This window comes from Pantherophis guttatus, chromosome 8, assembly GCF_059756535.1.
Source record: "Pantherophis guttatus breed Tessera chromosome 8, ASM5975653v1, whole genome shotgun sequence".
NCBI classification, from domain to species: domain Eukaryota; kingdom Metazoa; phylum Chordata; class Lepidosauria; order Squamata; family Colubridae; genus Pantherophis; species Pantherophis guttatus.
The window spans coordinates 82,839,418-82,867,269 of NC_142070.1; the positions used below are offsets into that span (position 1 = coordinate 82,839,418).

The following is a 27,852-nucleotide window of genomic DNA, read 5'->3' on the forward strand; positions in this document are numbered from 1 at the left end:
AGAAGAGGCTGTCTGAAATGCTTTAGGGTCTCCTGCTTGAACAGGGGGTTGGACTAGAAGACCTCCAAGGTCCCTTCGAACTCTGTTATTCTGTTAAATAGCCCTGGCATGACTCCATTTGTTATTGCTTTTGTCCACTAACAAATATAACAGGAAGAGAAATGACAATGAAATAAATCAAGGGAGGCGGTTGGGTGGAAGAGGTATTTTTTTTTAAAAAAATGTAAATAATCCTTTGTAACCAAGGCTACACAAAACTATTGTGCTGCCTACAGCAGATGTGATGGGGGTGGTTGACACCCCCCCCTACGGGGCCTGTTGGAGGGGCACTCAGCTGCTCTGTTCATATCTGAGACTCAAACAAATCGTGTTTGAGGTTATTAAGATGGTAAGTGATTTCAACGGGGGTAGAGTTGCCATCACGGTTGCATTGATGTAATCATGAATCCCATTGAACATGAGATCCTTTTGAGGTAGACGTGTAGTTTTGGGGGTCAAAAGATCCCAGAGAACCTGAAACAGAATCATCAAATCCTTGAATACATGGAAATTATGGAATCCAACTCTTGTCCTACTACAGGAACCCAGTTGAAAGTTAGAAGGGAGAAGGCTATCTAATCTTCACATCAAAAGGTCTAATGAAAATGAAATGTTTATTGCTAGATCCACTGTCAAATTGTTTTTAAACAATAAAGACTTTTTTTTTTTTAATATAACGAATCGGTCTCAAAGTTCCATCATATCCTTCACCATTGTAGACTTCTGGACCTTGCGGCTGTATTCTTGTTTTGTGACTTGCTCCTCTTTCCAGTTCTTGTGTGGGTCTTCCTTCGGCTTCACGCTTTCTCTTAGCTTTTTTGTCCTCACCACTGGCTCGGTTTGCTGCCTTCCATATTTTTCTCCATATCAGAATTCTTCACAGCTGGACTTTGGACATCGTCTTCTATAGAAACTCCCACAAGAAACACTTATGAACTGGGCTCACTCAGCAGGTTCAATCTTGACGATCCTTTTATCTGTACGTGGGTTTGGGTTGGATTGTCCCCATTTTCTAAGTGTGCCTGTGTGCCAATGCAGCCAGTCTTCCACTCACGTTTAAATATGGGAACCATTTTTTTTTAAATTTGATTTTTATGCCGCCCTTCTCCGGAGACTCAGGGCGGCTTACAGTGCGTTAAGCAATATGACCATTTACTGTATAATCCCCATTAGAAAAAAAGACGTATTTTAATTTTAGCACAGAGAAAGAGTGTCATTCTTGTTCTTCTTCCAAGATCTTTTTTTTCTGCAATTTGCAGTGTTCTGTGCCTTTAAAAAGGAATTGGAATTCTCTGTGTCCATTCGATGATTCAGTTCCTGGCTTCAGTTGAAAAAAAAGCATGTGTTTTATATTGTATCTCACCCTATTTCTGTAATGCATGTTGGGCAACTGGCAAGCTTATTTGCTTCCTTTCCATGGCCCTAAGAGTTCTGTTGTGCATTTTATGCAGGCAAAACAGCAACAGGAGACCCATAAAAACCTGGAGTCAGTCTGGCTTTGCCTCAAAACTTCAGCTTCTGTCAGGGAGATTGAGGCTTCTTGTCTCCGAGGAAGCTCTCTCTAGCAAACCTCTTTATCAAATTTGCTTTGCTTCTTGGATTGGAGTAACTTTTGCCCTTTTTGTCTATAGAGATTCTCTGTCATCCGGGTCCTGGTTGTCCCAAAGGTGCTTTTGCAAGAGGCAACTGGACTTTCTTGTTTTTTCCTTGAAGATGTTTCGCCTCTCATCCAAGAAGCTTCTTCAGCTCTGACTGGATGATGGGGAATGGCTGTCTGCAAGGAATATAAATCCTTCCATTCCCCACCATCCAGTCAGAGCTGAAGAAGCTTCTTGGATGAGAGGCGAAATGTCTTCAAATAAAAAACAAGAAAATCCAGTTGCCTCCTGAAAAAGCACCTTTGGATTTTGCCCTTTTTCCATTTTTTTTTACCTTTTTTAGGTAAGATATCTAAGTTCACCATACAAGCCACATTTTTTTCTTGGATGCAACCCATGCTTTAACTCTTCTGCCCTCTCGTTTCTGGAATGTCTAGAGAAAAGGAAGTTCCTGGTCACCCTGGAGATGACCTCTGCCAAGAGACGGGAGCGTGGGTCTCCCTCATGTTCAAGTTAGAAGAGGAAACTCTTGGTGTTCATCCACAACATCCTGCAAATTAAAACCACTATGGACAAAGATGCAAATGCACCCGATGATTAATCTGATATTTGACAAGCTCCGAAGTGCTGTTCTTTTCAGCGGGAGCTGCGCTGTAAAGCAGGAGCTGCGAGCGCCTGAGCTGGCACGAAAGGCTGGCGTTCGGTCTGCTCGCTCGTGCCTCTTCCTTTAAGCTGCCTTGCTTTCTTCCAAACAAATACTGCCAAGTCTGGAAACCCGGAATGAATGGCCCCGTGGCAGCGGAGAAGTAAGAAGGCTGGTGGTGTCAAATGCCTTTTTTTTTGGCAAGGAGGCCACAATTAGCATCCCAAAGCATCGAGATGCAGGAGACCAGGGGTTTCAGTTAACACCTACCTGGTCACTTCATTTCCTTTGCCTTTCTGGCTGTGCTGGCAACTTTTTTTGTATGGGAGGCAAAAAAACACCCGTTAGAGTGACTTAAACTTTCCTTTAGACTGCGTGGTGGCTTGGCAGCTGGTTGGCATGAAACACCGTCTCGGACAATGTTGACTTTGGAATGGGAATCGGAGGGTCTACAGACAGTGGGCATTGTTGTGATTATCTTTGCGTCTCTGAAGCTGCTGCATTTGCTTGGACTGATAGACTTCTCCGAAGGTAAAGTGGTGACTTTGAATTGTTCTGTTTGCAGGTAGTGCCAGCTGATGCTCCTGCCTGGGCTCTGCGTGTACCTTTGGCGTTGGAGAATAAAACGTGCTGCTCATACACTTGTGTCAAGCAGCTTCTGCACTTTATGGTTGCCCGGGCTGTAAATCATGTTTTGTTTTTGTTTATATTTCTACGGTTCAGTCACTGCAGCTTCCCGAGGCTACGTTTTTCAGGGATGGAGGCAGAAATGCATCTCTAAATCACATCGCCAGAGTAAGAAAGTTAGCGTCTAAACAGCTTTTCCTTGCATGCAGGTGGTGGCTATGCCAAATTGGAACTTTTCTGATTTCCATTATTAATACGATTAATATTAACGGGTTGCTTTTACGCACGAACAGATTTCTGGAAAACTATTCGGGGTGTGTTCTGTTTATTTATCCTTTTAGAACTGGAAGAGGTTGACTGGTTAAGGTGTCAGTCAATATTCCAAGCCACCCCGAGTATTGCTTGTAATGTGTGTTCTTGGGAACAAAATGATAAAATGTTTTTAATATATTCGTATTGCCTTGCAGTCTGCTCAGTTTATTTCTCTGTAAAGGAGCACCAGATGTATAAACAAAACTTCCCTGTAGGGTTCAGTAGATGAGCTTATGAGCATCATATTTTCTTGGGGTTTCTCTGTTAAATCTAGTGCTAAAAATTAAAACTGTAGCCCTCCGATTTAATTCTCTAGATTGCAAGCAAACTGAAATTATTCAGATTGCTCAGATACTGTTTCTCCCCAGCCAATTTCCTTAGAAATTGCACACGCTCAGAGTCTGCCACGAATTTTCTTCTTATTTTCCTCTCTTTTTATCTTATTCATCTGTACAATATCTTCAGAAAATGAAATCAGCATCCATTAACTTCTTAAGAATTGCTAAATAATTCTGCCTTTACATTAAAAGACACGTTAGTAGAAAGAGACTTTTAAAATCTAGACTTCATAGAAAACTTCAGAAATATTTCCATAGTACTTAATTTATCAGCAGTGAACAACAATAAATAATTTATAAAAGGTAAGTGTGAATTGAGTTCAACTCATGGTATCCAGCTGATGCCATAGACCTGTTGGTTTCTTGGCAAAAATTCAGAAGTAGTTTGCCAGCTCTATATTTTAGGATCTGTTTTCCAACTTCTGAATTTAACCTAAACTTTGGAGATTTTCTAGTGATTTCTCATCCAAAAACTAACCGAATTCTGCTTCGTTTTTTAATAATATCATGCAAGGCCAGCTGGGTGCTATCACTTGCTGCAAGTTGATAAATCTTCATCTCATTGCTAAGAATACCTTTGTTTGTGACGTTTTAAATTTAGGCTTAAACAATATTTACTGTAAGAATATAATAAGGATACAGCTGATGCAAAATAGCAAATCCACATTGACTTAAAAGAGAAAATCGACTGCATGACACCCCTAAAAAGGATCCAGGATCTGAGATACATGAAATGCGTTAATAAATCCTTTTGAAGAAGTGAAAGAAATAGGCTGGGTTATATCTCAACTCTATAAAGGTTGGAACTTCGTTCCAGTCCTTAAATAATAATTTAAGTTAGGATTAGGGCTGGAGAACAGGCGCTCCGGTCAACATAGTAAGATTACGCTGGGTATAAGATGCAACATGTGGTTTACATATAGATGTACTTGTAGCAGATTGGCAGTGGTTGAAATATAATCCCTCTCTTGCAAAAATTAGACAAGGCATAGGGTAGCATGAAATGAATGTGTGTGTAGGCAGAGTGCTAAATTTGAGTTTACTTTGGGATTGAAATCACGGAAAGAAAGGTAGACTTAGAAATTGAACTAAAGAGATGATGATCATGGCGTTGAGGTCTGGTTTTGAACCATGTTTCTCAAGGTTTACAAGAGCTAGATGCCTTCTTCTTATCTAGAATATACTTGTGAATATCAATCCCTTGATCACTCGGTTCTTGTTTAGCTTTGAGCTCCCCCTCTTCATTCAAAATATCTTTATATCTAACAATATTTCCCATGTTAATAACATTTGGGTGAACCAGTTCTTCCATCGTTGAAAGCCAAACTGATATCCTCAAGTAATGTTGCTCTCTGATTTTCTCCCATACTAGCAGCAGTGCGTTCCTAATATAATGTTGAGATGATGGTTTTGAACCACGTTTCTCAAGGTTTACAAGAGCTAGATGCCTTCTTCAAAGTCTGTGCATCTATTTTCAGCTGAATGGTATGCCAGTCAAAATGAGGTGTTTTCACATCTTGAAGCTGAAGCCACAAAATTGTTGTTGGGTTATGCTGGTTTTCTGCAGTATTAAGATATCCAAAGCAAGCATTTGTTTGTTTGAACTGAAAAAGTGACCTAACAGCTCCTACAGTTTCTGTCTCTCTGACCCAAACTGCTAAGTGAATTAAGATGTTTTGTGCAGAATAGGATAATTACAAGGAGGTGAACTAATCCTATCTTTCTTTTCTAGGAGAGAGGGAGATGGGAGTGGGGAGGGAGGGATGGAGAGAGAGGGGGAGGGAGGGAGAGAAGGAAAAGGAGAAGGAGGTGCACACTGTTTGCAATGTACAACTGGGGGATTTTTCCAGTATTATCCATGAGCATTGCAGAATGGTATCTCCAGCTTAAAATAGAAGACAGCACAATAGGTCATGATTTGAACCCAGAACAAGAATATATTGGGGTGGGGGGGGAGCAGGCCATGTCATTGTTCAATCATCACAGATTCCATTTGTTGTAACACTGTACAGTCTCTTCCTCACCTCAAAGGACAAATTTCAAAAGCCACTTCTTAGGCATTCTTCAGTTAAGCATCACCCTGGCAGGCCCTACGTCTATAGAAATTCAAGTTAATTCCAAAAGTCCATATGGACAAAGCCTCTTCTTTACAACTATATGTATATTGGCTTCCTTGTACATCATCAAAAGATAACTACAGTGTGATAAGAGGTGTGACTTATCCAGGAGGGAAGCAACCTAGAACTAAGGAGAAATGATAGCAGTTTTCCAAAAAAAAAAGAAAATCAAGCTATTCTGCAAGGCACCTGAAGGCAGGAGGAGAAGCAACGGGTGGAAACTGATCAAGGAGAGAAGCAGCCGAGAACTCAGAAGAAACTTCCTAACAGTGAGGAATGCTTACATTCAGAAGTTGTGGATGCTTCATCACTGGAGGCTTTTAAGAAGAGATTGAACAGCCACTTGTCTGAAATGGTCTGGGGTCTCCTGCAGGAGCAGGGGGCTGGACTAGAAGACCTCCAAGGTCCCTTCCAGCCTATTCTGATTGATTGAACAGGAAGACCACCTGTTACACTGGCTGGATGCTCTTTCAGAAAGGCGATTTTGGAAGAGACAAGTGGAGGAAGGGATGCCACCAGGGCAGGGCAGGCACCCAAGGCCTCTGGGAGCCAGTTGGGTGGGATGCAGAGTAAGACGGGGTGGGGGCAGTGGCAGCATCCCTGCGGTTGGTCTTCTTCCTCCTCTTCTTTTTCTTCCTCTTCGTCCTCTTCTTCATCTTCCTCGTCTTCCTCTTCTTCGTCTTCCTCTTCTCCTCCTCCTCTTCCTCCTCCTCCTCTTCTTCTTCTTCTTCCTTGTCTTCCTCTTCTTCGTCTTCTTCGTTTCCTCCTCTTCTTCCTCCTCCTCCTCCTCCTCCTCCTCCTCCTCCTCCTCCTCCTCCTCCTCCTCCTCCTCTTCTTCTTCTTCTTCTTCTTCTTCTTCTTCTTCTTCTTCTTCTTTTTCTTCTTCCTTATCTTCCCCTCCTCTTCTTTTTCTTCTTCTTCTTCGTCTTCCTTGTCTTCCTCTTCTTCGTCTTCGTCTTCCTGTTCTTTTCCTCCTCCTCCTCCTCCTCCTCCTCCTCCTCCTCCTCCTCCTCCTCCTCCTCCTCTTCTTCTTCTTCTTCTTCTTCTTCTTCTTCTTCTTCTTCTTCTTCTTCTTCTTCTTCTTCTTCTTTTCTCTCTCTCTGTGTCTGTGTGTGTGTCTGTGTAGGAGAGAGCGAAAGCAGTTAATCAGATCTCTCTCCCAGCATTCTGGGTTTATCTAATTCTGGGATTACGATTAAAGAGGAAAGGTTTCTCAAAGTCTATCAGAGTTTAGCTTCCAGTTATCAGACAACTGGCTGTGATATAGTTGATTCTTTCCAGCAGTATCAGAAGGAGGGGAAGAGTAATTAATGCACTGGCAGAATTGAAGGATGATCACGGAGTTTGTTTCTTTGATTTCTGTTTCTTTTTCAGCCGTCCAGGCAGCCAACAAATAAACAAACAAATAAAAATGGGCCTCTTAATGGACCATTTAAGTCCATTCTTACGGTTTAAGGAGAATTGAAGTAAAATCTGTGTCTTTGCCAAAGTCGTTTTTATCTTCCCAAAAGTGTTTAAGGTTGCTATCTAAAGATAATTAAGACAATAAATTCAGCCCCAAGAATTCTTCCCTGTCAGGAAAAGTCTAGCTGATCGTGCATTTTCAAGGATCAATAAATGAAAACAAGATGCAGCCTCGTTCGCTTTATCTTATTTAGAATATCTTGTAAAAATACATATAAAAATGCACATTACACGAATCGAGGTGTAATTAAATAATGAATGCATAACATAACCCTAGGCATTGTTCTCTCTGGCTTAGGAAAGAGAGCTGCTATTTCTAGCTTAATTTCAGACTTAATATGGTTAAGTGGGGTCTCTTATCAGCCTTTACACAATTATTCATTAATTGTGTAATTAATTCATTCATTAAAAGACCACCTGCACATATTTAGCATCCATTTGGTCAAAGACCGAAAGGAGGAAAAGTATCAGCAAAAATTCTGTTTGTGGACTATCTTTTAGCTCTCTATACATCTACAAAAAAAATAAAGTTCTTGGGAATATTTATTGTGGTTCTTTAGTTTATTTTGTTCAAGAAGTTAAAAAGCAGAGTTTGTAAGCTAATTTATATCTCCGGTTTCACTTATCCGAGTTTCATGTCCACAGACACAGACTCACCTGTTTCCTTGAACTTTAAACAATGTTCCACTTCTGATTTCATCCCCCTGTGAAAATTAGGTATTAAAACCTGGCGAACCAGATATCCAGGTAGTTCTCAACTTACAACCATTTGTTTAGTGACTGTGTCAGCTACAACTACGGGTAATCCTCGACTTACGACAGTTTGTTTAGTGACCGTTCAAAGTAACAACAGCACTGGAAAAAGGGACTTATGACTGTTTTTCACACTTACGACCGTTGTAGCATTCCCCACAGTCACGTGATCAAAATCCAGACGCTTGGGGACTGACTCGTACTTATGACGGTTGCAGTGTCCTGGGGTTACGTGATTCCCTTTTGTGACCTTCTGACAAGCAAAGTCAAGGGGGAAGCCAGATTCACTTAACAACCGGGTGACTCCTTTAACAACGGCAGGGATTCCCTTAACAGTTGTAGCAAGAAAGGTTGTAAAATGGGGCAAAACTCACTTAACAACAGTCTCACTTAACAGTAGAAATGTTGGGCTCAATTGCGGTGTCGTACGTTGAGGACTGCCTGTATTTAGATTTTCTTCCCTTTTCCTTTTTCTTACTTCCTGCCCTTTAATTCTATTTGTGCTGCTTTTTCTTCTTTGCTTTGTGATGCATGAGTGTTTATAGAACAAGGATGCACCCACAGAAGTTGTTTCTAACAAGATCCAGGGCTTTTGTGGCTGTGTGAGATTCTTAAATTCTTCTTTAGGTATTGAAGGAGAAATCTCACTTTTGCTGCAGGTGTACTCTGCTGTCCAAATGTTCCCTCCACTCAAAATCTGTCCCCAGATGTGCTCAATTAATGGAAAGCTAAAAGGCCATTGTCACTTCCAATTGTCCTGCGGCAACGCACATCAATAGTTATTGGATTATTATTTGCACTGTCTGGTTCTCTAAATCTCAAATGAAGGCAAGTAACATTATTTTTTTTCGCCTTTTCTTTATTAAGCATTCAGGAAACACAGCAAAACAGAACAAAACCAACTGCAGGTTTTCGTGTTTTATCTCAGTAAGACTCTGGACCAGGTTTAAGAAGAGAAATGTGCTTCCAGAGCATATCTGGGATTGGGCTGGCTTTGTTATCCGAGCCTACAGCAGCCTATAGCAACGTCTTTGCATGGGCTTTAATAGTTGGAATATAGCAATGGTGAAATTAGACTTATATACTCCTTCACAGTGCTTTACAGCACCCTCTGAACTGTTTTCAGAGTCAGCCTCTTGCCCCCAACTATCTGGGTCCTCATTTTACCCACCTAGGATGGATGGAAGGCTGAGTCGATCTTGAGATGATCAGGCTCGAACTCCTGGCAGTGGGCAGAGATAGCCTACAGTACTGCACTCTAACCACTCCACCACCACAGAAGGAAGGGAGGGAGGGAGGGAGGGAGATAGATAGATAGATAGATAGATAGATAGATAGATAGATAGATAGAAGATAGATAGATAGATAGATAGATAGATAGATAGATAGATAGATGAGAGAGAGAGAGAGATCTAGCGATAGTCAACTTTGAACGGATCGAACTCCAGGCTGTGGGCAAAGTTTGGGGGGGGGGGGTTTGGCTACCCATGATATTTACAGAAGTCTTCTCCAACTCCAGAGTTCAAAGGCATCAATATTTTTCTTCTTCTGTGTTCTAAAGTCCAATTTTCACTTCCATAGCCTTACAGGGAATAGCATCCCTTTGAAGGTGTAGACACATCTTGGTGTTTGAACATTTCTTCCAAGGTCTTCATAGCTGCTGTACCAAGTCCTCATGGGTGGCATATTTCTTGACTGCTTTTTCCTTCGCTGTTGAGGGTTGACCCTAAAGGCAGAAGCTACCCACCACTTTAATACCTTCGCTGTCAGGTCTAAGGTGGATTGTTCTACTGTTGACATCAGTTTGGTCTTCTTTATGTTTAATTTTAATCCTATTTTTCACTGGGCTGTTTGGCTTTCAGTAGAAACAAGGGGGATTTGTCTTTCTGTCTCACCTTTCCTCTTCTGTGCTTCCCTCCCTTGACGACGTAGCTTAGGGAGTAATGACAATGTTCCAGTCTCACTTATTTCCTAATGAGACAACCCTTTTCTTCCATCTCCATTACCATTCACCGGTACATGGGCGAAGCTCAGACTGCATGCATCCAAGACATCCAAGAAAATTTATCTTTTTTTCTCTTTCTCCGCGGTAGGTTTGTAGTTTGAATTGCCCATTATTACTTCATCACTCAGCAGTTTGTTCACAAGCATATCCTTCACAAGGGATCCTGCTGAATTCAGACCTCTGGCTGCTTCAGCCCAAGTGTAATCGGAGCCAGGATTCATGTATTTCCCATTTGCCTAATTGGGGGGGTGGGGAGACAGGGAGTGCGATGGCTCAGTGGTTAAAGAAGCTGAGATTGTCAGCTGGAAAGCCGACAGCCCAGGTTTGAGTCCCGAGTTCCATGAGATGGGATGAGCTCCCGTTCCTTGCTCCAGCTCCTGCCCTCCTAGCAGTTTGAAAGCATGCAAATGTGAGTAGATAAATAGGTACCACTTTGAATGGGAAGGTAAAGGTGTTCTATGCGCCTCGGTGTGTAGTCATGCTGGCCACATGACCACGGAAAGGGTCTTTGGACAATTCTGGCTTTCTCGGCTAAGAAGACCAGAATCCGATACGATTGGGCAGGGAAAACCATCACTTTTAATGGGGAATAAGCAGAAACGGTTGGAGTTGTTTGATTTCCAGTGCTTTGAGATGAAACACGCAGAGTGAATCACCACTTCTGAAACAGGTTTTGGAACTGGGGTCCTTGATGCTAAGGATTTAAAAAAGGGGGGTCTGTAATGCTCTTGTTTTGGGCTAGAATTATACATCGTTTTTCAGGCATTATTGTACAACAGAGAAGATACACCTCGTCCAAATCTAAGTAGATAAATCGAAGGGGTTTTTTTGAAAGAAATATGTGAATACTTTTTTCCAAATGATTGGGGAAATGAGGATTTATTACCCAATTGTTGTATAGTATTTAATTTTTTAATTAATTAACCAGCTCTTTTCAAATGTTCGTGAAAGGTAAAAAAAGGTTTAAAAAGTGTTGCGGTGTCTTTGGTAAAAGGTGTTGTGACTCCGAGCCCCGAGCCCATCTTATCGGAGGGAGAAAACTCCGAAAATGAAGGAGAGGAGTTGGCAAGGCCTCCCTCTCCAGGACCCTCCTCTCTGGCAATGCCTCAGGTGTCTCCCAAGGGAGAAGAGATAGGCCAGGAGCCAGGCACTTCCGAGCAGCCGCAGTTAGACAGCGACGGAGATAAGTCTTGGCTGGATCCCCAACAGCGTTGGAAAGACAAGCGCACGTAGCGGAGAAGGAGGCGTGCCAGAGATTAAGCTGAGTCATTGGACCACACCCCACAGGGGATAAAAGGGGTGTGGTGGCCATTTAGGCTTTGTGACGGACAAAACGGAAAGCTAGCAAGTCATTCTGCATTTCTGGAACTTTGTTATATGCTCTGCTTGGATTGATTTTTTGGACTGGACTTGACTATTCTTTGGCTTTTGTGGACTTTGATGTTTTCGGTTGGAGGAGATAAGCCTCCCTTTGTAAGTAAAGACTGGGTTGCTGCCAATTCTGTTATCAAAGGAAATTCTTGTCTGCTGGTTTATTTTAACTCTTGGTTGACTGCTGGTGTGCGTGTGTGAGACGGGGGCAGAACAAAAGGAAGATCTTGCCTTCAAAGAAAGATCAAGTGTTATTTGCTGAGTTCGGATGGAAATAATTTACATTTGCTGCAAGGAAGCCTGTCAAAGCAGTATTTTTATAGTTGGGAATGGCTCCTGAAAGAATAAAACAGCCGAACCTCAAAAGTTACTAGACTTAATGTCTCTATTTAATGTTCTTCCCCAAGTTTGCTTTTTAAGACATGATGCAAACAATTTCATTCTATGCAGAGCTAGGAAATGTTCCCACACACAAAACCCATTTGGTTCTAAAAATAGATCAAAGTGACTGTGAGATAATGACAGAATTGTTCATTTCGTGTGCCGGTGACTTGGGCAAAACCTGCTAACCCTTCCCCAAATGGCGAAGAGATTCAGAATGAAATTGGGAGGGCTGGAACCTATGGAACCAAGATTGTAACCCACAATACAAGAGACTACAGGATAAATTTCTGAGCCGGCTGGCTGATCACAATCAGTTAGCTGTGACCTATGGAGAACTCCATTACGCTTCTCTCTCGCACACATTCACACACATGTGCACACATCTATGGCCAGGCATATGAAACGACCTTCCTAATGTACTCTACTTGGACTTCTGATGTGAAGGTGGGCTTCAGGTTTAGGCTTCTTTGGCTGCCTCTGACCCCAATCTGCCTCACCTATTTCCTTTGTCTTCTCTATATTTTCTTGGGGGGAAAAATTGAAGACACTTCTTTGAATTTGAAGACGTTTCTCTGAAAAGCCATCCTAGTACAGCGCCCAGCTCCAGGCAGAATTGTACCTTTTTAGGACAGGTAGACCTGTACTTACAACAGTTCATTTAGTGACCATTCAAAACTCACTTAACAAATTTCTCACTCAACAACATCAATTTTGGTGGTAAATTGAGGATTTCCTGTACTTGAATAGGGAACCCCAAGGCAATTAGTGGGAGGCCTGCAGATTAGCCTGGGAAATCAAACCAGTTTCAGAAGCAGGAGAGAAACTGATCTACCTGGATAAGTCTTATCTTACCAGAAGAAATCTTTTCTATTGTTCAACCTCTTTAAATATTTGTATGTATTTTTGCAGTTTGAAAAACAACTAAAATAGAATAACAGAGTTGGAAGGGACCTTGGAGGTCTTCTAGTCCAGCCCCCTGCTTAGGCAGGAAACCCTACACCACTTCAGACAAATGGCTGTCTAATCTCTTCTTAAAAACTTCCAGTGTTGGAGCATTTACAACTTCTGGAGGCAAGTTGTTCCACTGGTTAATTGTCCTCACTCTCAGGAAATTCTTCCTTAATTCTAAGTTGCTTCTCTTCTTGGTTAGTTTCCACCCATTGCTTCTTGTCCTACTCTCAGGTGCTTTGGAGAATAGGTTGACTCCCTCTTCTTTATGGCAGCCCCTCAAATATTGGAAGACTGCTATCCTGTCTTCCCTAGTCCTTCTTTTCATCAAACTAGACAATCCAGTTCCAGCATCCATTCTTTATAAATTTTAGCCTCCAGTCTTCTGCATTAGGCTACAGTGGAGTTATCAATGTTACGGTGCTAAGACCAGGTATAGGATGCTTAGCTGAGCTGCTACAAAATGAGCAAAATGTCCCTCTGTCCAAATGTCTATGGAGATTCTCCATCATCGAGGTCACAGTTGTCCCAAAGATGCTTTCTCAAGAGGCAACTGGACTTTCTTTGTTTTTCTCTGAAGATGTTTTAGTTCTCATCCAAGAAGCTTCTTCAGTTCTTGGATGAGGAGCGAAATGTCTTCAAGGAAAAACCAAGTAAGTCCAGTTAGTTGCCTTTTGAAAAAGCAGTTTTGGGACAACCATGATGACCAAGAACCTCCATAGACATGAAGCTTTCCCCTTTATCTTCTAACGTTAGCTGGCCATATTATTTAACCATCATCCTTCATACTCTTTCAGTATTGAAGAAATTGCAATCTATTACATTTCTATTCCCCATTAGAATGAACTGAAGGTTAAAAGAGATTATCTCATGTAATTTATGGCGCAACATTATTTCATGTTGGGTTAATGTGAACTGTTATATCATAGCTGTCATGTTCAAATGGATGTGATAAAGCTTATTCTTTTTTTCCCTAAACATCTACTTCATGTACAAGCTATTTTTAACCAAAGATGATGTCCAAAAACCTAATTGACATTATCCAATCGAATCACTGAATCCTCCAAAATCTGTAGGAAAACTAGCTTTTATTTAGTTAAATCTATACAAGCTGCCAAGATTTTGTAAAGGAAGATCCTATGTTTGTGACATCATCATCATCATCATCATCATCATCATCATCATCATCATCATGATTTGGGATACGAAATCCAGCATGGTTATCTTGTTTGCTGTGTATATTGTCATTTTTGTGTATAATAATAATAATAATACAGCAAAATCACGCAAAATGATTATAAAGCTACACCTGATCGAGTTGCTAAATTAGTCTACTGGTCATTATGTTAAAAATACGACTTTCCTGTATCTGAAAAGTCATGGGAAGATAAAAGTGGAAAAAGTTATTGAAAATGAGAAGGTGAAGATCTTGTGGGACTTTCGAATCCAGACGGATCGTCACTTGGAACACAACACGCCAGATATCACAGTTGTGGAAAACCGAAACGTACAATTTATTGACATCGCAGTACCAGGAGACGCCAGAGTCGAAGAAAAAGAACTGGAAAAAAATCATGAAATATCGCGACCTGGCCATTAAAACTACGCGATTATGGATGAAACATGCAACAGTGATACTGATTATCATTGGGGCACTTGGTACCATGTCCAAGAATTTTACAAAACACATCAAGAAATTGCAGCTTCCTGCAATAACACCAGCGGAACTGCAAAAAACTGTACTACTTGGAATACCGTACATCTTAACAAGGTACTTGGTTGATATCTAGGATGCTGGCAGCAATCCGTATCAACCATTAGCACCAGTCAATGGTATTTGTGATGCATTTTTAAATGTTCAGTTGACTGACTTTCACGTTTAATGAATAAAAGAGATAATAATATAACAACAACAACAATGCTATTTCAAACCTTTATATATCAGCATGATGGTGGTTGATGGAGTGGAATTGACACGAAGCTGTGAGTTTTCCACCCTATCCTGTGGCAATGGAAATTACTTGTAGGTTATGTGAAGAAATGTTTCTCCAGAAATCTGTATTTCAGGTTCCTTTCTTTCCAGGCCTTTTTCAGAGCTAGCAGAAAACAGGAACATGATAATATGTTGAGGAAGATTCTGGAAGTTTGTCTGGAAGTTCAGTCATGGCGACTGGACTTAATTTCTTTTTTGATTTGAAACGTTTTGCTGTTTATCCAAATAGTCTAAAACAAAAACAGAAAAAAAATCCAGTTGCCAATTTCCAGACAGGAATGTGAAGAATACAAAAGTTTTTAAAGATCTGTCTATTCTTCTTAATAATTTATCCCAGTCTTCAAAAAAAATCAGAGTTATTTGATCACATTTAGATTATCCATGCCAGAAAACTCATTATCTAATCTAAGGCAGAATAACCAGAAATCTTATCTGAACTTGGGCCTTCTCGGTGAAGGATGCCATTTTCCCCCCCAGTAGACTAGAGGGAAATTTAATTTGTTCAGTCATTTCTTTTTTTGAAATCCCCATTGACTGACTGTCTTTGACATCCTTTTCTTATATTGTCCAAACAGCTAGAGCAGAAACATTTTATATGAACATTTTCACCTGCATCTGCAGTTGTTTTCCAAAGGAAAGGAATGAAAAGGTATGTAATCACAGGTGAAAGCCAGATCTTACGTGAATAGCATTGACATGCATGTAATTATTCTAAAAGAAGCTTTTTACCTACAGTGATGGAGAACTGACCCTCCAACCGGACTTCGGTTCTTACTTTACACGTGAAGATAAGCGTGTGCTTCAACTATGACTTCTCTGTAGGGTTTACAAGTTTTGGAACTCCTACTAGATACTTGAGAATCATTTCAAAGTTCAGAAAGTCTGTACGTGTTCATTTTAAAATTTCATTACAGTCTTCCTCCAAGCAAAGCATAAATTCATATCACATTAATTAATTGGGTTCAGGGGAGAAGCCTGGTTAGTCTTTAGATGGAGAACCTTGAGAGAGTGTCTGGTCTGTTGGCTTGGCAGGGAAGTTCAATCAATCAGAATAGAGCTGGAAGGGACCTTGGAGGTCTTCTAGTCCAACCCCCTGCTCAAGTAGGAGATCCTATACCACTGGACAGTGTCTCCTTGAAAACCTCCAGTGATGGAGTTCCCACAACTTCTGAAGGCAACTTCTGTTCCACTGGTTAATTGTCCTCACTGTCAGGAAGTTTCTCCTTAATTCCAGGTTGCTTCTCTCCTTGGTTAGTTTCCATCCGTTGTTTCTTATCCTGTTTTCTGTTGCTTTGAGAAATAAGTTGAGCCCCTCTTCTTTGTGGCAGCCCCTCAAATACTGGAAGACTGCTACCATGTCCCCCCTAGTCCTTCTTTTCTCTACTTGAAAACAACCCCTCCCCAAAATGCTATTTATTTATTTATTTATTTATTTATTTATTTAATTAATTAATTAATTAATTAAATTTAGAGGCCAATTATGAATGATAAAAGGTATATATATATATATATATATATATATATATATATATATATAGAGAGAGAGAGAGAGAGAGAGAGAGAGAGAGAGAGGGAGAGAGAGAGAGAGAGAGACCCCTATGTGTTTTTCTATCGAGATAACTGGTCTACCCCAGCATGTGGGAGGGAGCAAACTGCATCCCTTTCGCCTTTCAGCTCCATATACAGTATATGTTGCAAGATCCAATCTGGGTCTGTCATCAGGACCGGAGGTTTTGTCTTTTGGGTTTTTGGACTCATGCTGGAAGCCGTCCTTGGGGAGCTTCAGAATTCCCTGAAGATGGGCTCCAGCAGGACTCCAAAAGCTCAGAGGAGCAAACTTCTGGTTCCAGTGATCACCCCAAATTGGATCTTCCAAACACTCTGTCCCGATGAAAAGATAGGGAGGGCAGGAGCAGGATGGGGGCGTGAGGTGGGGTCTGTTGTTACTCAATCAACCATCCCATTGTTTCCTCATTGGGGCCCCAAGCTAATTGGCAGAGCCAGGTCTTCAAGCTCTTAGAGGAGGCCAGGAGAATCAAGGCCAACCTCACACCGAAGGCAACATGCTCCACAGGCCAGTTGCAATGGCAGAGAAGTCCCTTCACCTGGATCTGGCCATCCAAAATAATTGGGCCAAAAGGCCCCTCAGGATGCCTCCTCTGCCAGCATGGGTGGGGCAGGCCAATCTCAGTGGGATGAGATGGTCCCTCAAGTAGCAATGGTGATTCTCTTCTATAGCTGTAGTGGCGCAGTAGGTAGACTGCAGGATTGCCGGCTGACTCTGCTCACTGCCAACAGTTCGATTCTCACCGGCTCAAGGTTGGACTCAGCCTTCTGTCCTTCCGAGGTGGGTAAAAGGAAGACCCAGATTGTTGGGGACAAGAGGCTGACTCTGTAAACCAACTCAGAGAGGGCTATAAAAGCAATACGAAATGGTATATAAGTCTAAGGGCTATTGCTATTCTAGAGTGCTATCAAATGTAGCATGGATGGTATGATCTGGAACCGATATAATGGCATCCAACTACATACAGTAATTATATTTGCTAGCATATGGTCCGATTCTTGAGTTAGTGCTTAAATGGGGAACTATTAGGAATACCTCAGCTTGGATCTAGACTTTGAAATTGAAAAGGTTCATCGTGAGAAAGTAATGACAAATCACTTCCATGTTGCTGCCAGGAAAATTCACAAATGTGCCCATGAAGAGTTCATAGAATCAACCCGAGCTGAGCTGAGCTTGAAGAAGCCTTAACCGAATTAAAATTTAAAGCAGTGACTGCTGCATGCTTTAAAAAAAAAACGATTAAGCAACCATCATTGTCTTCTTTCTCACAGAAACGAAATCTAAATGATTTAAAAGAGGAATTGCTATCTCTGTGCTTCAAGGGCATTTAAAAAATAAACTATTCTTCTGAAAGATCTTGCATTTAGTTGAGAAAGTGTATGGATTGAATTTCACCTACAGGCATCCTTTTTAAAAACTAAATTACTAAAAGGAATGCGTCTTTTTTTTTTCTAATGGGAATTGCTGAGTAATGCCCATTTATTTTATTTATATACCATCTACAAATGTACCATGGAGGAAAGTACATTTTGCAAGAAAGGGATTTTTATATTTATAGTATCACATCCATTTGTGGAACAAAAGTTTGGATGGAAAGAAAAAAAAACGATGCATGAAACCAGGAATGTAAAGAGTTGCTGAATAGTCAACACAATTATTACGTAAGAAATATAGTATTTCTTTAAGTGATATTGATATCTCATATAAATTAATTCAACTAGTCTTACATAAATAAAATTTCAGAAATACATTTATTTATCTTATAATAATATATTTTAACTATAGAAATCTAAAGGATCATTGGTTGGGTGGGGGGGGTTGCATGGATTGGTTGATGGTCTTTGCTGTTACTGGTTGGTTGTGTGGTGGTTTTGGATTCTGAGGGGTTTGTAGGCTGGTTGTAGGTCAGTGTGTCTGTTGATGGAATCCCTTGTGGAGGGCCAGGCTTTGATGGACTCACAAGTGTGGTGGGTGGTAGCATGGCCAATGATTTTTGTGTTGCTCCAATCAAATTGGTGCTTTTTGGTGTCAGTGTAGGTCAGGGGTATGAAACTCAATTTCATTGAGGGCCTCATCAGGGCTTTGGTTGAGGGTTCAGGGGGGCCAGGAGGTCATGGACAACTGGGTGGGTATGGCCAACTGGGTTGGTGTAGCCAACTTGATGCCACTCCCCAAACTGCTGACATGTTTCCTCTTGGCACTGGGTAGACTGGGCCGAAGCCACGCTGGCCCCATGTTTCATCTTTGCATTGGGTAGACTGGGCCGAAGCCACGCGGGCCGGCTCCTTATATTTTCCAGGACGGTCCTGCAGGCCGGATCTGACCACATTGTGGGCCGGATCTCGGCTGCGGGCCTTGTGTTTGACACCCCTGGTGTAGGTAGAGATTAGGGATATGGGATTGTGGCGTTTGGCCAGCTGATGTTCCTGGATTCTGGTTTTCAATTGACATGATGTTTGTCCCACGTAGAATTGGTTGCAATTCTTACAGTTGATTTTGTAGATTACATTGTATTTCTTTCATCCTTCGGTATCTTGTCTTTGGTTCTGGATAATTCCTAGCGGAGTGTGGTTGTGGGTTTGTGGACTATTGCTATTCCCAGAGGTTGGAGAATTCTGGCTGCCATTTCTACCACCCCTTTTGTGTTCGGTAGGGTTAGTTTTCACGTAGTGGCTCTTCATCAAATGTGGCTCTTCTGTCAGGCTTTGTGTTAGGATGGATGGATGGATGGATGGATGGATGGAACAAGCAGGCAATAGAGACAGGAGGTTTTGTTCCTTTGAGCAGTGGCTGTTCTATGGATGCTTTTGTGTACTTGTTCTTCTAACGAGCTTTTGAAGCTCTGCGGGGTTGTTTGGAGTTGAGCAGCCCAGAAGTGGAATAGAACAATAATAAATAAACAATGCACTTCTCAGATTTTGCTCATGTTTGTCTTCTTTATAGCCTGTCAGTCACAACACGGCTGAATACTTCCAAAAGATTTTTATTTTTATTTTTATTATTATCGTTATTCACCCTTGCTACTTTTCCTCTTCCCAAAGAGAGCAATAATACCTTTTACCAAGCTTGAGGTGTTGATGCAATCGTCACACACACACACACACACAAGCACACACACAAGCACACACAAACACTCACACAAAACAAGTTATCTGGCCACTGCACTTTTATATCATTTCTCCAGTTAAACCAGTGTTTTTTAAGCATTGCTCTCTGGGGAAATTTTAAGTCCACACATCTTAAAATTGCCAAGTTTGAAAAACACAAAGTTAGACCATCTAAGCCAGCAGTCCTATCATTTTTCAATCTTCAGCCAGCATTTGTGATTTCCTTTTCATATTTTTCTCTGAAGAGTTGGTTTCGTTTCCCCTCTTTGAAACCGCCATATCATCCCGTAGAGATCAAATACTAAAATACAGGCCCCAGCATTCCTCCACTTCAGCCTAATCCTAAATTATTCCATCGCTTTTATTTTTCTTTCCCTTCCCTTTGCTTTCCAGTTGCTTCACTCCACACATTTCAATATCCTTTTGCAACCCAATTCTTCTTTCTCTGCTCCAGATGTCTAGAATAGCTTGGGTTTTGTTTTAAAAAATAAACATCCATATTTTTTGTTCAGTCATGTGGGAAATGAACCTAATTCTTTTCAGAATAGACTCAGCCTTTTTCTTCCTGAAGTCTTTTTACTTTTCCTCTACTCCACTTTTTTAGCCTTTCCTCCATCCTCCCTTTCCCTCGTTTTGTGCCTCAGAGTGTTTGGGTCTGAATAGAATAGAATAGAATAGAATAGAATAGAATAGAATAGAATAGAATAGAATAGAATAGAATAGAATAGAATAGAATAGAATAGAATAGTTGGAAGGGACCTCGGAGGTCTTCTAGTCCAACCCCCTATTCAGGCAGGAAACCCTACACCATTTCAGACAAATGGCTGTCCAATCTCTTCTTAAAACCTTCCAGTGTTGGAGAATTCACAACTTCTGGAGGCAAGTTCTGTTCCACTGGTTAATTGTTCTCACTGTCAAGAAATTTCTTCTTAGTTCCAGGTTGCTTCTCTCCTTGATGAATTTCCACCTATTTTTTCTTGTCCTGCTTTCAAATGCTTTGGAGAAGAGCTTGACTCCCTCTTCTTTGGGGCAGCCCCTGAGATATTGGAAGACTTCTATCATGTCTCCCCTAGTCCTTCTTTTCATTAAACTAGACATACCCAGTTCCAGCAACTGTTCTTCATATGTTTCAGCCTCCAATTCCCCTCTATATCAAGATATACCTGACCTTTCTTTCCAAGCGTCTTTATTCTCATGAGATTTTGGGAGAGCTCTCCTGCTGGCTGATAGGCTTCCCAGACCCCAAGTTGAGCTGCTTTGTAGCAACAGTCCATTGGGTTGAAAAGAACAACTGGACAAGGGTAGGAGATTCACTTCAGGAGGCCTGCTCCTATTTCTCCTCCCAGAGGTACAGTTTAAAGCATTTAAAGGAGCCCCACAATTCCCAGACATGGCTATGCAAATGATCCTCGCTACATTTCTGTTTGGTTCAATAAACGAGGAGACCTTCAAAAACACACATCAATTATAAATGAGCATTTGCATTTACTTTATAGGGTTCAGTGAATAATTGCTGCTACTTTTGCAGCGCCAATACGCTTAATGAAAAATAAACCCGGTTAGCATAGTTGTTCCCTTGGAAGTTACGTCTGTTCATTTTTTTTCCCCCCTTGAAATGCCTATCTGTCTGATGATAAATAGCATGTCAGTTTAGATTCTGTAGAAGAAGAAATGGTGTGCAGCTTGGATAAATAGGTCTGAGTCACTTCTGCAGCAGGCATCCAGTATTTAAACCACGCGCAGTCAACATTTTAGGTTGAAAAGTATACAAAACGGTTTCATCTTGATGTCCTTGTGGTAGAAAAAGCTCTTTTTAAGAGAAGAAGATAAGGGCCATGACACACGAGGAGAAAGATTGATTAAACCAGCTAGGAGGCCAGAGCGATTCTCCCCGGGAGCTCCAGTTTTTGTTTATTTATTTATTTTCTAGCCACATCAATGATCCCTGACATTTAATATCAATTGCAACGTTTTTGCAGGAATTGTTCGTATTGTTCAGGGAGACATGAGTTTTACCGTTTGCAGAGGTCTGTTCACGGGGGGCCCATGGCCATTGTGTGTCCTTTTAAGGTCAAAGTCACAACTTGAGGTGGAACGAGGCAAACGTTGTGCAGTTGAACTAACAGCCATTGCTGATTCTTGTTGGGTTTTGCGTCTGAGATGTAGAAGGCGAGCAAAGCCAAAATGGGAAATCACGCACCTTGAATTTTTACCTGTTCTGTCCCCGTCTCACACACGCACACAAAGAGACAGCCAGGGGTTAAATAAAACTGGCAGACAACAAATTCTTTCAATAAGAGGATTGGCAGCAACCCAGTAGCTGCTTGCCAAGAACTTTACTCATAAAGGGAGGGGTTGTTCCTCCGTCACATAAACCCAAACAAGATACACACAGTTCAAGATTGTCAAGTCCAGTCTGTATTAAATCCAAGGCAGATAACGTTGTTTCCAAAGATACAATGTGACTCACTAGTAGTTTAGTTTTCTCCGTCACAGAGTCTGAATGGCCACCTCATCCCCTTTTATCCCCTGTGGGGTGTGGTCCAGTGACTCAGCCTAATCTCTGGCACGCCTCCTCTTCTGCTGCGCGTGCCTGTCTCTCTGACGCTGGCGTGGATCCAGCCAAGACTTATCTCCGTCACTGTCCGACTGCGAGGAGATACCTGGCTCCTGGCCAATCTCTTCTCCTTCGGGAGACACCTGAGGCATTGCCAGAGAGGAGGGTCCTGGAGAGGGAGGCCTGGCCAACTCCTCTCCTTCATGTTTGGAGCCTTCTCCCTCTGATAAGTCGGCCTCGGGGGTCAGAGTCACAACATTACCTGCCCAACTGTGTTTGTAGATTCTGTATGGATTAACAGCAAGAGGGGCAGCAAGCAAGTTAAATAAGTAAGTAAGTAAACAAACAAACAAACAAACAACAAAGATGGCTTCAGGGGTGCCTGCAGGGTGTGGTCTAAAACACACATTAAAAACAAAAAACAGGTGAGATTTTATCGCACTGTTGTGGTCGCCATCTTACGTTTTTTCTCCCGTATCCTGAGGACATACCAGGATCTAAGTAGCAAGATGTGATCTAGAAACATTGGAGGGAGGATGTTTGTGTGTGGGGGGGGGGATACACCTTTTCCACCCAAGCGTCACGCATGTCGTAGGCGCACAGCTGCGTAGCTCTGAGAAAAAACCATCCCAGGGACCACAGTGGAATCCAAATTTGCAAATAGTTCTATGAATGCAACACTTCAGTGTTAAAATCTTCGGCTTGCCAGATAAGAAAAAGCAAATAACAATCTTCAATCAATCAGAATAGAGCTGGAAGGGACCTTGGAGGTCTTCTAGTCCATCCCTCCTGGTCAATCAGGAGGCCCTATTTCAGACAAGTGGCTGTCCAGCCTCTTCTGAAGGACATCCAGTGTTGAAGCACCCACAACTTCTGGAGGCAACTGATTAATTGTTCTTCATTTCTCCCTAAGACAAGCCCAAGAGAATAAGAATACATTATTCATCCTGCCTCAGGCTAAGTGACACGAACGATAAGCGTGTTGGGCTGGGCTGGGCTGGGCTGGGCTCCGAAGGGAAAGGGCTCAGAGTGCCTCGCTTTAGAAGATAGCATGACAGAGTTGGAAGGGACCTTGGAGGTCTTCTAGTCCAGCCCTCAGCTCAAGCAGGAGATCCTATGCTATTCCAGAGAAGTGACTGTCCAGTCCCTTCTTAAAAGCCTCCAGTGATGAAGCCCCTACACGTTCTGAAGGCGAGCTCTTCCACTGGTTGATTGTCCTCACTGTTAGGAAGTTTCTCCTTAATTCCAGGTTGCTTCTCTCCTTGATGAGTTTCCATCCATGGTTTCTTGACCTGCCTTCAGGTGCTTTGGAAAATAAGTTGACTCCCTCCTCTTTGTGGCAGCCCCTCAAATACTGGAAGACTTCTATCATGTCCCCCCCTGGTCCTGCTCTAGAAGCAAACTAGAAGTGGTTAGAAGCAATTTGGAAGGAGGACTAAGAGTTCTCTAGTCCTTCTAGATTGCTTCTAACCCCAGAAGCAATCTCAGTGTGAACATAGTTGCTTTTAAATCAAATTTTGTGTTTAGAATATTCATTTGTAATGTTATTAATCTCCAAGATGGGAAGCTGCTCGTGACCCCTTCTTAAAAAACTTGGTTTGAGGCAGACAAAAGCCAAACACCTCCAAGCTGTATTTGACAGAAACTCTGAAATGATTACTCGGGAATTAAATGAAAGCTGCGGTTTTTAATTTATCCCTCAAGCTTGAGGCACAGTAAAGCCAGGATGATGGTGTCCCTGAGAGGCAAATGGTTCTTTTGTGTTTATTACAATCGTCGTCTTTCCAAATTATTTTCTTTTGCAGCAAGAGCCATTTCAGGCCCTTTGCACTTCAGGGTGCACAGAATCCCTCTGCCAACACATCTGTCCCCAATTTTGTTCTTATTTAAAGTGGTTGCATCGTCTCCTATAAATATTGTGCCAGAATGAAGGACTCAAGGAATATCAGGAAACAATGTCAATATAAATCGTAAGGATACCAGCAACAAAATTACAGTCTTACAGTCATAAGTGGAAGGAGGATAGAAGGATATAAATAATATATCTCAGATTTTTAACCAAGAAAAAGTACCATTCAGATATCTCTGAATAAATCAGATCAGGAAAAGACATCAACTTTAGGTACTGAATAAAGGTTAAAGGAGATAACAGAATTTAGGAAGCCTGTATCAGGTGAGAAATATCAGATCCACACCTGAAGATCCAATGAAAATTGATTTATTACTTATCAGCCTATGCATAGGAATCTTAACTAATAATTAGTACCTGCTTGGAGTTAGATAACAGTCAATAGAATTCAAAGAAGGTTGGACTTAAGTTTGCTTATGGCTACCTAGGGATTCTAGATTAATTCCTCTTTTGACTCCACCCTCCTCTGGATCTGCTACTCCTTCTCTCATAGCCTGCCAGAATTTCCTTCAAAGAGGCCAAAATCAAAGTGAGGTTGAATTTCTTTCTCACACCTTTGTCCTAAGAATTCCTCCATTCCCTTGTTGAAGTTATTTCAGCATTCCTCTACAGGGGGATGTTATTGAACTTATCAATAAAATTTTCAGCACTCTTTCTTTGTATCTATTACTTTTTAAAAAAAAAAAAAATCCTCCTATAATGGATTGTAGACCAAATCTACTTTCTCGAGTGTCTCTTTCAGCAAAGAAAAGACAGCAGGCAGAAGACCAATTTTGTGATACTACCGTAAGAGGATTAAGAATTTGGTAAGAAAGGAGAGGCCTCATCCTTGCCGCATTTTAACTGACTCTGCAAAATATGACAAAAAACAAAAAACAAAATTAAAATTCTTAGCTACAGACAAGAGAAAGAAGAGCTGGTGGATTGCATGAAATGACTATGATGCCAGGTTTTGTGCCTCAGCTGTAAGCCATACAATTACCTACACATTACATATCTGTAATATGTATGTATGTATGTATGTATGTATGTATGTATGTATGTACTTAGCACCTTTATTTTTAATATTGAACATTACAAATAATATTCTGGGACTCTCGCAATTGGAGGGAGATTCCATCAGTGCGTGAGAAAATATTGTTTATGGGTTCCTAACCGAGGATTGAACTGACATTGTTAGTTTAGGCTCAGTGATGATTAAACCTCCTTTTTTTCCCCTGTCACACCAGTTAGGCAACAAGTTTTGACATCCAAGGAATCACAATAATAAGCCATTCCATTGAGGGATCTTGGATGCTTTTTTATCGTGTTTTATTTACTTTCTGTTGCTTTGGTTTAAGCTGACAAATGTACAGTGATCGCATCTGTTTGTCTGGAAAATATTGAAGGCAATTAATTATTTTGGCCTTTGAAAAAGTTGCCCCTTCTATCTGCTGCTTCCTTTCTGTAAACCAGGCGTGGTACTTCCATAATTGCAATGCGTAGGAGGTGTTTTCATATGTTTTCAATTGAAGAAAATGATAGAAATAGAGAGTTGAGTTCAGGCATACACAGCCCAATAGTTTGATTTGCCAATTTTTAAACATTTTTGGCAAAAATTGGTCCTGAATCATAACTATATTTTGGAAAAAGGCAAACTGAAGGCAAGTTTGCATGGGAACCATAAGCTCTTCCTACTTCTGCCTCCTGCAAGCTGGACTGAAGATTTTGACTCTGGTGAGAAGATCCACTTTTGGTTCTTGAGTCCTAGTCTTGTACTGAGAACTGGGATGAGTTTGAAGCAGTTCCAATGGTGCTTTTTTTTCCAAGAGGTAATTGGACTTTCTGGTTTTTCTTTGGAGACCAAGAAGCTTCTTCATCCACTGGATGGCGGGGAATGGAGGTTGAAGAAGCTCCATGGATGAGAAGCAAAACCTCTTCAAAGAAAAACCAGAAAGTCCAGTTGCCTCTTGAAAAAAGCATCTTTGGGACAACCATGGCCTGGATGATGGACAATCTCCACAGACATTTTAACTCTAGATATACACCGTGTCGGTTTCTTATCCTGCTCTACCTTACAGGCTTTCTCTTGCCTTTTCCCAACATGTAAGGTGAAGAGCTTTGGAGCTGATAGGTGGAGAAAGAAAGAAATGCTCAATAGAAGATACTCTGTATACATCTCACTTAGCAAATGTTTTACTGAACAGCGGAAATGTTGGCCTCAACTGTGGTTGCAAGTTGAAGATTATCTGTAGTCATCTTGCACTTTTTTTTTCAAACGTGTAAACGCCGTGGCTACGAGACACATTTTTGCTCTTGAGCAATGCTGTTGAATCCACCAGCCCTGTCAAGATCCTGTTTGCATGTTTGGGAGCAAACCTTGGTAGTCATGGAGCTAAGAAAAGGACAAGAATTGAAAAGACATCTGCTTAATTAAAAAGAAAAGAACAAGCCCTGAAAGGAAAACCTGACATGTCCTGTTAATATTGTTACACACACACTCGTTTTATTTCTGCGGTGCGCAATTAGGATGCCAGCCATCTGGTAGAGATTGTGGAAGCGCAATAACGCACAGCCTTATCGCGAAGTTGTTATGAACCATATTAGTGAGTATCTCGCGCAAAGGAGCTTGATGGATGATAACAATTCGGAGAAAATTAGATTTTTGTGGCAGTAGGAAAACACGAAGCCGGAAGAAGATGACGTCCGAATTGATACCAACTGTTTTTCCCTCTCGTCAGGCCAGTCCTTATCTGTAAAGAATATAATTTTAATATAAGAACATGCATATAATCCTCCAGAGAAGCACGAATAATATTATTTAATTGAAATAGAAAGCGAAAGGAACCTGGAGTCGCTCTTTCCTTATTCCCCACCATTTTTATTTTTATTTTTGGAAGTGAAGAGTTGTCAAGAATTCCTCTATTTACTGGCATATAATTCTTTAGTGCATCTTTTGTTCCACGCTTTTTTCCTAATGGAGAGGAAGCCATGCCAAGGAGCCAAGGGAACGCTGGATGTGTGACTGAGTTGTCTCATGCTCATCTGCAAAGCATTGGCTGAAATTAGGGTCATACTAATTCCAACATCTCAGATCCAGGAGGTCGTAACTAAGACAAAATGGAACTATCATCATAATAATTGAAAATGACCCACTCATCCCCAGGAGAGAAGAAGCTGAGACACCCTCTTGCCCAACCAATATGGCAGACAAATTCATGCTTACTTGGAACACTTCTGAAAACAGAACATTCCCCTCGAACCAAAATTATCTTGAGTTTATCATCTGATGATTCATGGTGACTCCATGGGGTTGTTCTTAGCAAAAGTGGATTTACCGTTTTCTAAACATCACAGCCTAGTCTACAGTCCTGGTGTTTCCTAGAAAAATCCCATCCAGATATTATTCAAGCTTAAACCTGATTAGCATCTGAGCCCTCAAGTCAAGCTCACCTCCTGGTGACTTTGTATGTTCACGCAGCTTCCTTCTCAACAAACCAGAATTTGTCAAGGTCTTTTCCTGGAGTAGAATATATATGTAGCTCTCCAATAGATCATTCTGGAAATATATTTGTTTCTTTGTTTGTTTAATTCGTTAGGAAACTGCCTGACTCTCAAATAACTCTGGGTGGCATCTACAAAGACAAAAAATAAAATAAAATGAAAAAGAAAGTCAAAATTCCTGGGATGGATTTTGTTATGGAATAGCAAAATTGGAAGGGACCTTGGAGGTCATCTAGTCCAACCCCCCTGCCCAAGCAGGAGACCCTACCTAGACCATTCTGGACAAATGCTGGTCAACTAATCAATCCCTTGTTGTTTGAGATGTTCGTCAGACATTCATAAGGTGGACGTTCTGTTTTACTCCCTACGTTGGTTGTATTTTGTGTGACGGATGGTGTTGATGGCTGGATTGTGGGGCTTCTTTGGAAAAGGGTCATTCTTACAGTTGGTTTTTGGTTATACGGTTGCTAAGGAGATGCTCTAGATTTTCTAGGTGTCAATTGCTTCCTTTGTGATGAAATGGTATGGGTGTTAATTACTGTGTAAGGAGCTCATGCTCTAAAGTTTGATTTTTGGTTTTGTCCTTTATCAACCCATAGATTGGATCTAAGCTCATGTGGGTTAGGCCCATCTCAGC

General features: G+C 41.3%; 1 protein-coding gene and 2 long non-coding RNA genes across 8 annotated transcripts in view; 1 reads left to right on the forward strand and 2 right to left on the reverse strand.

Annotated features, from left to right (window-relative positions):
* Positions 1–27,852, forward strand: part of KCNIP4 (potassium voltage-gated channel interacting protein 4) — a 267,229-nt gene that overhangs the window by 191,255 nt on the left and 48,122 nt on the right. Inside the window, exon 1 of one of the 6 annotated variants that reach the window (XM_034436005.3) lies at positions 1,288–2,811. The exons of 4 other annotated variants lie outside the window; for them this stretch is intronic. In XM_034436005.3, the coding sequence (XP_034291896.1) occupies positions 2,700–2,811 (112 nt within the window). In that variant the 5' untranslated portion in view covers positions 1,288–2,699. Of the gene's footprint in view, positions 1–1,287; positions 2,812–10,256; positions 10,306–27,852 lie in introns of those variants that run through there. One more of the 6 variants, XM_060688936.2, reaches the window with a different exon arrangement.
* LOC117676501 (uncharacterized) lies at positions 26,192–27,681 on the reverse strand. The gene is made up of 3 exons (XR_004594429.3): positions 27,484–27,681; positions 27,165–27,346; positions 26,192–26,464 (listed from the first exon to the last, which is right to left on the reverse strand). It is a non-coding gene; the product is annotated as an uncharacterized LOC117676501 (long non-coding RNA).
* Positions 26,572–27,132, reverse strand: LOC148112730 (uncharacterized). The gene is made up of 2 exons (XR_015729193.1): positions 26,938–27,132; positions 26,572–26,821 (listed from the first exon to the last, which is right to left on the reverse strand). It is a non-coding gene; the product is annotated as an uncharacterized LOC148112730 (long non-coding RNA).